The 10,758-nt window shown below is 34.0% G+C and overlaps 1 protein-coding gene across 1 annotated transcript in view; it reads left to right on the top strand.

The window, feature by feature from the left end:
• The window catches only part of LOC110462077 (eukaryotic translation initiation factor 3 subunit M-like), a 20,047-nt gene extending 9,689 nt beyond the window's left edge, over window positions 1-10,358 (top strand). The window contains exons 7-10 of the mRNA XM_021515886.1: window positions 2,234-2,333; window positions 3,164-3,245; window positions 7,237-7,380; window positions 9,603-10,358. Coding sequence (XP_021371561.1) covers window positions 2,234-2,333; window positions 3,164-3,245; window positions 7,237-7,380; window positions 9,603-9,805 — 529 coding nt within the window. The 3' untranslated portion in view covers window positions 9,806-10,358. The remainder of the gene's footprint in view (window positions 1-2,233; window positions 2,334-3,163; window positions 3,246-7,236; window positions 7,381-9,602) is intronic.
• The last annotated feature ends 400 nt before the right edge of the window (window positions 10,359-10,758 follow it).

Here is a 10,758-nt window from a genome sequence, read left to right as displayed (position 1 = left end):
TCATGTAAGTGTTTCCCCCTATAGCACAAACAGCTTTTAAATATTTCTTCTTTAAATTATTTTTAATGGGGATTAAGCAAGGGATACAAATGTAAAGATAAGAGACAAATGTCACAAATGTCATATCTATTATTCAATGTACAAAACTCATACACCTTTCTATAAATTGTATTTTTTTTAGAATATTTAAAACGATAATATTGCTGAAAATTCAGACATAAGAAACATTTATTTATTTCCTTGGTTTTAATGTTCACCAAAAGAAAATTGGTAAATAAAAGTAACTTTTTAAACATAATATTACACCCCCCCTTAGATTTGATAAGGTATTATAAGGTATTATATTAGCGTGTCCGTCTTGAATGTTCGCTGCAAATGAAACATATCAGCTTAAAAAAATTCTGGGGAGAACCCTGAAAGTCATATATATTCAGCTATGCATGAATATGCATTTTGCTACATCAAGATAAAAATGACATGAAAAATCAATCTCGAACCATTACACAGTATATTGGTAGATAGAAAAGTAGACAAGTTGATGTTGATATTCTTGTAATGGTGACTCTCCTACTTGTATGCAGCATCAGGTGATGTCGTGCAGAGCTTTGTGTTCTGTAGGACGTGACAAACTAACACTGTTAGACTGGTGCTAGATAAATGTGAGAGAATCCAAGGTGTCCGGCACTGTCTACCAGTGGATCCTATTTTGACTCTCAGACATTTTTAATGTTAAAAAAAATATGGATTGTAGATTAGTCCCTACATGGTTAATATTGTTGGGGGGCTAGGTGAAAATTGTTTAGAGGGTGAAACTGACAGTGATATAACGATTTATCTGTCCGCATAGATTTTCAAGGAATATAAAATTTGGGCCTGTGTGCGAAACAAACTTAAATCAATAAAGCCAAATGTTGGCTATCTCCTATTTTGGTGTTGATGTATGTTATAACCATATTTACAGAGACCATGTGTAAACATTTGTTTCTATATACTAGCCTTAGGCTAGTAGCTATAGACACTAATGATCCACTAGCCCGGAAAAAAATCTGCTAGCAAAACAACTGCAAAATAGATGAAGCTGACAACATGATCACATGATGTAAAGATATCCCATTCACAAAAGGATGTTTTCCTTTAATTTTAATAATACGTGTTAAATTTATAATATTATTAAGCCTTCCTGACTACTAAAAACTATTGAATCTCTGCCCAAAAATAAAAATAAAAAAATATTTTTGACAGCTCCTGATAACCGGTCCAGATATTGGTTCCAGTATTAGAAACCATCAAAACATACATGGCGCCAGCGGGCAGCATGATTATTGCTGAAAAATCAATCTCGAACCATTACACAGTATATTGGTAGATAGAAAAGTAGACAAGTTGATGTTGATATTCTTGTAATGGTGACTCTCTTACTTGTATGCAGCATCAGGTGATGTCGTGCAGAGCTTCGTGTTCTGTAGGACGTGACAAACTAACACTGTTAGACTGGTGCTAGATAAATGTGAGAGAATCCAAGGTGTCCGGCACTGTCTACCAGTGGATCCTATTTTGACTCTCAGACATTTTGAATGCTAATTTAAGAAAGTTTTAGGTGGATGTATCCCAACTAGACTGTGAAACTAACCACCTTCAGAGATCTGTATGTGTACCATTAAGGTCTAGGTTAAGGTCACATATGATCGTTAAAGTGCAGGTCATGGCCAGGGACAAGAACTAAAACAGCTGAATTTATTTTCATGCTCAAGTTTATTGTCAAAGTCGCAGTCACAACAGTGTTTTAAACACATTCTGCTTCTTGCCATACAGTAACTGCAGAGTTTTTTTATGAAACTTCATAGGTGTTTCTTAATGGTGTGGTACTGGTAGGAAATATGTATTGCTTTGTGAAACTTAAAGTATGCTTGTTTAAAATAAAAGTTTTGTTCCTTTTTTATCCAGCATTAAGCTGTTTCTGTTAATGGTGCTATTTATCCCTGATGTCTATGTTGAGAGCATCTATAATTCTTACTAGTTGGAGAAACAGATATATAATGTCACAGTAAAGTTCAGATTTTACCAGATCTTTGTTACTCCAATGGTGAAAAAAAGATAAAATCATTTTAATGAACGTAAAAATATTTATCAAAATATAAGAAATTGTTTTCTGCTATGTATTAAGGTGCTGCACACAACCATATACCTATGTAACGACATAACCGATATATGGTTAAATGTGTTTATTTTGAAGGTGTATTGTGACACATTTAGGAGATCCCAACACATTTCTTATGGACCATCTCTTGACACTGAAACCAGTAAAGTTCCTTGAGGGGGAGCTCATACATGATGTAAGTTTGTCTCTTTTTCATGATGTTTAAAGAAAAAAACACAGCCAACTAAGCATTAGTTTAGGGTTGTGTACATTGTTCAAAATTTTTGCACTTAGGACTAGTAAAACACACAACCACCTGAGCATTCTATGAAATTATATCGGGTGTTTTCAATTCCGTTATCTCCGTGCCTGACACTAGGAGATTTTGTGTCGGAGAAAATTTTCAAAAACATAATTCAGGCTAGTAGAATATGCCTGTGGACTGGTACTTGAAACATGAAACAACACAAACACAGAAATAGGCTCCCCACGAGAGCCAATATGTTGATTTCAAAAGAAGGGTAGGGTTTAGAAAGCATTATTGTACATAATTATACATTATTTGTCTGTCCTCGAAAAACAAAACTGTTTTGATAAATCATTATTATCCTACTATTATCAGAAGGTAGGCTGTTTAAATCACAATTTTTCTGTGGTCTGTTGTCACTTTTCCATCCTTAACTATTTTTATTGATTTTGTTTCCAAGACGTACTTGTCAGACCTATCTCAAATTCATAGATCTGAAGGTTCCATTTGGTCCATGGTTGCACATGTTTCAATTTGAGACTGATTGGAAAAACAAACTGGCTGCCACCTTGAATTTTGACAAAATGTGTTATTGCTTTTTCTCAAGAGTTACCTGACAAACCCTTTTCAAATTTTGAATGTTGGTAATTGAAATATCGATCTTTGAAATTGCAAAAATCATTCCACATAAAGTGTCTGCTTTATTGTATGTACACGTTTTTATTTTATTTATTTTTTTAGTCAAAATTTATATATATGTTGCTTTTATGTTTTTTCAGCTTTTGACTATATTTGTTTCTGGGAAGATTGCACAGTACCAACAGTTCTACAAGAATAACACAGACTTTGTGAAATCTCTATGTAAGTTAGATACATCATCATACCAAGACCTGCTGTTATCTTTTTATTTCAGACCCTAAATATTATCAAATACTTGCATGGATTCTGATAATATAAAATTAATTACATTTTTGAGATCCATACAATGTTCTGTGATGTGCATTGGTTTTGATCTTTTAAATTCACGAGGTTAAGAATTATGTATACTAAACAGTTGAACCTTGATATATTGCTGCATACACATAATTTTGATTGAAAATAGCATCTTATGATGTGTATGGTGTGTGTATGTGTGTGAGTTGTATGGTCTATAGGACATGAAGATGGCACTATGTATTGTACTATAGAGTTGTGTGTGCTGTAGGACGCGACAAACTAACACTGTCTACTAATGGACACTTTTTGACTTTCAAACATTTTGAATGCTAAAAAAGTTCAAATATATATTGTTCATTAGTCCCTACCTGGTAAAACTCCTTATGGGGGTGAACATGTTTTGGACGGTAGAATTGTTTTTGGAGGGTGGGGGTTGATATTACAACTTGTCTGTCCAGACCATCAATTCTAAACAAATGCTTACATTCAGAAGTTACTTTCAAGACAAGATTACGGGATGGACTAATGATATCCAGCTTTTTAAATGGATGTATCATGACTAGATTGTGTGTCCTGTACATGTACATCTCTTGGATCTACATTCCTAAGGTCAAGGTCATAGGCAGGAAACAGGGATCAAAATATTATACTTATTGTCTTGGCCATAAAGTTTTGAAAGGCTGAAGTGATACAGTTCAGCAGTCTTCAAATTTAGAATTTACTTTCCACAATATATTTTTTTACTTTGATTAAGTATATATACTTCCTTATAGTGATTGATATTAACAAAGTTTAGAAAATAAGTATAATAATAATGGAAAATAATTTTCAGAACTTTTTTCCCCACAATACTTTTATGGTCATTGAATTGTACAAATCATAGCTATATAGGAAATAACCTATATGAAGTAAGTGATTCCCATAGACCTTCAATGTTCTTCATAGTGATTGTTTATGATTGTTTAGTGGTCTACCATTAAGTTCTAACAATATATCATTTTATGTACATATGTGAAATACAGAGATATTAATATACCCACAGAAGAAACAATAGCATCAGGTGATGTTGTGCTGAGCTTCGTGTTCTGTAAGACGTGACAAACTAACACTGTTAGACTGGTGCTAGATAAATGTGAGAGAATCCAAGGTGTCCGGTACTGTCTACCAGTGGATCCTATTTTGACTCTCAGACATTTTTGATGTTAAGAAAATGTGAAATATGGATTGTAGATTAGTCCCTACATGGTTAATATTGTGGGGGAGGTGAAAATTGTTTAGAGGGTGAAACTGACACTGTGGGTGGTGATATTACAATTTGTCTTACTTAACAGACAAGATTATGGGATGGACTAATGATATCCAGCTTTTTAATGGATGTATCATGACTATATGGTGTGTCTTGTACGTCTCTTTGATCGACATTCCTAAGGTCAAGGTTACATGAAGGAGTCGAGAGTTCAAAACATTATACTAATTGTCTCATCCATATAAAGATTTGAAAGGTTGAACCGAGTCTGATACAGACTTTGACAAAGAGTTTCACTTATAATGATTAAAATTTAAAAATAAAAATTTAAAATTAGTGTAAAAATACAACAACAAAAATTCAGAACTTTTTTACCTTCTTACTATAATGGTTATTAAATTGTACATATCATAAGAATTAAGTTCATAGACAACCTGTTCAATGAAGTAAATGATTCCCATAGACTTAACAGTGTTTTTCATGGGGATTGTCTACGGGTCTATCATTAAGTTAAAAAAATGATTCAGTTTACATATATACAGAATACTCAGAAACAAAAGCATCAGGTGATGTCATGCAGAGTTTTGTGTTCTGTAGGACGTGACAAACTAACACTGTTACACTGGTGCTAGATAAATGTGAGAGAATCCAAGGTGTCCGGCACTGTCTACCAGTGGATCCTATTTTGACTCTCAGACATTTTTTGCCATTTAATTATGGGAACATTTTAAAGAAAATAAGAAGTTATTAAATACCTTTTGGCCTTTCAACAGAAAATGAAAAGGAAGTAACTTTTTTTACCCAAGTACCCAAGCTATAACATTTTGTGGAAACCATGTTAGTTCTCCTCTAAATTGAGACTGATGTTATAGTATTAATCATAGATAATGACTTCTTGGAAGTATAGAACAAACCTCAGTTAGTGTTTAGCAAATGAACCTGTTTATAGTTTATGATAAAGCTACTGTCAACCCAACATGTCTTTTTCTAAAACATGCTTAATATTATACATCTCTGAAACTATAGGGAATCTGACTTCAGATATTTTAGTATAGACAAAACTGTTAAATTGTGAAATTTACATTGAGATGAAGTTTTGGGGCAGTTAATAAAGTGTAATTTTGGTATGAACTTAAAAAAACCAATAGCATCAGGTGATGTTGTACAGAGTTGTGTGTTCTGTAGGACGTGACAAACTAACACTGTTAGACTGGTGCTAGATAAATGTGAGAGAATCCAAGGTGTCCGGCACTGTCTACCAGTGGATCCTATTTTGACTCTCGGACATTTTTAATGTTAAAAAAATTGAAATAAGGATTGTAAATTAGAGCCTAAATGGTTAATCTTGTTGGGGAGGTGAAAATTGTTTAGAGGGTGTAACTGACACTGTCGGTGGTGATATAACAATTTGTCTGTCCGCATTCCAATAATCTTGTTCAGACCATTAATTTTAAACATATTTCTTATATTCAGAAGTTACTTAATAGACAAGATTATGGGAGGGACTAATAATATCCATTTTTTTAATGGATGTATCATGACTATATATATGGTGTGTCTTTGTACGACTCTTTGATCTACATTCCTAATTATATATATATAAGGTCAAGGTCACATGACTGAGTCGAGAGATCAAATATTATACTAATTGTCTCATCCATATAAAGATTTGAAAGTTTGAACCGAGTCTGATACAGACTTTGACAAAAAGTTTCACTTAAAATAATAAAAAATAAAAAAATAAATAGAAAATATGTGTTATAATACAGGGGAAACAAATCAGAACTTTTTTCCCTTCTTACTATAATGGTCATTAAATTGTACATATCATAAGAATTAAGTTCATAGACAACCTGTTCAATGAAGTAAGTGATTCCCATAGACTTAACAGTGTTTTTCATGGGGATTGTCTACGGGTCTATCATTAAGTTAAAAAAATGATTCAGTTTACATATATACAGAATACTCAGAAACAAAAGCATCAGGTGATGTCATGCAGAGTTTTGTGTTCTGTAGGACGTGACAAACTAACACTGTTAGACTGGTGCTAGATAAATGTGAGAGAATCCAAGGTGTCCGGCACTGTCTACCAGTGGATCCTATTTTGACTCTCAGACATTCTGTTTGACATTTAATTATGGGGACATTTTAAAGACAATAAAAAGTTGTTAAATACCTTTTGGCTTTTCAACAGAAAATGAAAAGGAAGTAACTTTTTTAACCTCAGTTAGTGTTTAGCAATTGAACCTGCTTATAGTTTATGATAAAGCTACTGTCACCCCAACATGTCTTTTTCTAAAACATGCTTAATATTATACATCTCTGAACCTATAGGGAATCTGACTTCAGATATTTTAGTATAGACAAAACTGTTAAATTGTGAAATTTACATTGAGATGAAGTTTTGGGGCAGTCAATAAAGTGTAATTTTGGTATGAACTTAAAAAAACCAATAGCATCAGGTGATGTTGTACAAAGCTGTGTGTTCTGTAGGACATGACAAACTAACACTGTTAGACTGGTGCTAGATAAATGTGAGAGAATCCAAGGTGTCCGGCACTGTCTACCAGTGGATCCTATTTTGACTCTCAGACATTCTTCATTAAATAATTCATGTTTAAGAATCAATTTACAACTCAATAGTATCAAGTTTTCATGTTTCTTTTGTAGGTCTCTCTCATGAACAGAACATGAGGAAGATGCGTCTACTGACCTTCATGCAAATGGCAGAGAACAGGATGGAGATTGAGTACAGTGTTCTTCAGGAGGAAATGATGATGAGCCAGGAGGAGATAGAACCCTTTGTCATTGACGGTAACTAGATGATTGTTTTTTCAACAATGACACTTATTTGTAACGGAGGGAGGAGAGAATACAAAGGATTTTGACATTCATCTGATAAATCATATATAATTAGGCAATATCCTATTTAGATTAGAGCAGTTACATTCATATTATAATGAATACCGAGTAGAAATACTTTGGAGAACAGTTGAGTAATTAATTGTAGGGAGAAAAAGGAGGTTACTTTGATGAGGTGAAGTCATCTGTTTAACCAAATGATAAATAGATATAAGAAACCTTTTGCAGAATTTGTAGTTCACCAAATCATGAATTTCCTTTCCTTTCCTCCTACGCATGATCTTCAACATTCGCATGCTTGCCCTTTACATACAATTGAGGTCTTTCTCCCTTTTGCATAGAAGTATTAAGATCTATCGCTGTTCCTTACTGATAACCATGAAATAAGTAAGTCATCTGGAAGCTGTACATATAAGGAGAAGGGAAATCTTTGTCTGACACTAGGAACATGTATATTATGGCAGTAGATCCACCTTTCTTTCCCTATTTGTTGTTGACAATGGAGAATTTGTTCTCTTTGTTATCCTTGTAAAAACATATTATCGTTATTAATGATCCAATTATACTACTACATGTACCCTTCTGTCATAATTTTGTGCTGAAAACTAAAAATTTGTTTTCTTACATGTACTTGAATAAAAGATAGAAGCAGTGTATTATAGTCCGGGGGGATCCCCTTCTGGAGAAATAGGAAATGAGTGGGAAGTTTTATGATAGCATCATATCTGTTCATCTGTTGATTACCACACATTCTGTAAGGCTGGATATTTCTTTGGTAAAACTTCAGATGGACTGGACTGTGCATCTCGTACAATTTCATGTATGTGAAGTAAGTGATTCCCATGCATAGACCTGCAGTGTTTTTCACAGTGATTGTATATTGGTCTACCATTAAGTTCTAACAATGAATCATTTTATGAACATATGTGAAATACAGAGATATTGATATGCTCGCAGAAGAAACAAAAGCATCAGGTGATGTCGTGCTGAGCTTCGTGTTCTGTAGGACGTGACAAACTAACACTGTTAGACTGGTGCTATATAAATGTGAGAGAATCCAAGGTGTCCGGCACTGTCTACCAGTGGATCCTATTTTGACTCTCAGACATTTTTAATGTTAGAAAAAATATGGATTGTAGATTAGTCCCTACATGGTTAATATTGTTGGGGGGGCTAGGTGAAAATTGTTTAGAGGGTGAAACTGACAGTGTTATTACGATTTATCTGTCCGCAGAGATTTCCAAGGAATATAAAATTTGGGCCTGTGTACGAAACGAACTGAAATCAATAAAGCCAAATGTTGGCTATCTCCTATTTTGGTGTTGATGTATGTAATAAGCATATTTACAGAGACCAGGTGTAAACTTTTTTTTCTTTATACTAGCCTTGGACTAGTAGACACTAATAATCCACTAGCCTGGAAAAAAATCTGCTAGCACAACAACTGCAAAATGGATGAAGCTGACAACATGATCACATGATGTAAAGATATCGCATTCACAAAAGGATATGTTTTCCTTTAATTTTAATAATACATATTAAATTTATGATACTATTAAGCCTTCCTGACTACTTAAAACTATTGAATCTCAAAAATAAAAATTAAAAAATATTTTTGACAGTTCCTGATAACCGGTCCAGATATTGGTTCAAGTATTAGAAACCATCAAAACATACATGGCGCCGGCGGACAGCATGATTATTGCTGACTTTTTGTACCTCACATACTTATTTCAGATAATAGAGATTTATTTGCAACAAAGAGGGTTATTTTTGTGGTCAGTTTTGACTTTCAATGTTATTTAAATTTAGTGTGAAAAATGTCATTTAACAGACATGAGAAAAGCAACAGAGTGTCTTGTATTACTTATGCAGCATGAGTGATGTGTTAAAATGGATATGGTATTGAAAATTACCAGGAATTAACAATTGTTAAATGTTAATTGGTTAATTGATGATAAAATGGAACAAAAGCATATGTCCATTATATCATGCACAAATCACTAGTTCCAGGCTAGTGTGCCTCTAGATTTCACATCTAACCAAAGCTGAAAATCGGGTAGCGTCGCGGCGAGTGGATTTGTATATACCTGGTTTAGGTGCTCCAACTGTCTTATGTTGTCAGATTACCCTGTATGTTCATATACCTGACCATGTGGTTCTTTGTTTTACAGTACTGAGAACAAAGGCAGTCAGAGCTAAAATAGACCAGATGCAAAAGAAAGTTCTGATCAGCTCAACAACTCACCGGACTTTTGGTCGCCAGCAGTGGCAGATGTTGAAACAGCACCTGATACAGTGGAAGGAGAATCTAAAGGGTGTACAAGCCAGTTTATCACAACTCGATCTTATTAATAACCAGACTACAGCCACGTAGTCCCTTCATCAGACACCACCCGATCTCTGGTCAGTCAAAGTCTGGTCAGCGGTCACCCTTCTAGAGTTTGGACAGCAGCCAATACTGGTTGTTAAACGTTAAGGAGAGGGAACATCTTGGTGCAAGGACTGATCATAAGGAAACGGTCAGTTCTCTGCTAGCGTGGACACCGGGTTGTAATCCTGTGACACATATTTATAGTAAATTCAATACAAAACTTTTAGTTCTAAGAGAGGACAAACACAGACTTGTGCCAGTGCAGGAGCTGGTTTGTGGACATTCTTCTGCTGCAGTAGATAATCTGGACATTTGATGGGTGAATGATTTTGTTGAATTACGTAGAAAAGTTAGACATTCTACTGCCACTCATTATTTATTGCATGAAAAAACATCCCATCAAATTTCAGATATCTACTGTAAATTTTATTATGATTAACTAAAGTGCTTGGCAAACCAGTTTCAAATTTCTTTCTATAAATACCATCATGGATACCTTAAAATTTAGACTTAAGTCATTAAAGTGCAAATATTTCAAAATAAAATTTTCATCAAATAACAGGATTTGTTGATTTTTAGCATTATCCATAGAATTTGGGTAATCATTATTTATTTTCGTGTCACCAAACCCAATGGTTCACCTACATGATGGACAACAAGCATGAAAATACTGTACGCAGGACACTTTTACCAAGTCAGATATTCACCCTTCTCCGTATTTGTCCAGTGTTGATTTTGTCCTTCACATGTCCTACTACATTGTATGTATTGTATGCTGTGTACTTATATCGGTTGCCATGATAAATGAGCCCTAACTACGAATAGTAAAAAATGTGAAATTAAACTATATGTTCTATATGCACATGGTAACTGTTATAACTTCACCACGGAGTGATCAATATGTATGTTCTATTTTGAGATCTTCCCCATTTCTTCCGACTAATGTTTCTTAGGAA

Source organism: Mizuhopecten yessoensis, unplaced genomic scaffold (assembly GCF_002113885.1).
Source record: "Mizuhopecten yessoensis strain PY_sf001 unplaced genomic scaffold, ASM211388v2 scaffold10745, whole genome shotgun sequence".
In the NCBI taxonomy this organism is placed as follows: domain Eukaryota; kingdom Metazoa; phylum Mollusca; class Bivalvia; order Pectinida; family Pectinidae; genus Mizuhopecten; species Mizuhopecten yessoensis.
The sequence above is the reverse complement of the archived record's forward strand: the minus strand, read 5'-3'. Positions and strand labels throughout refer to the sequence as shown.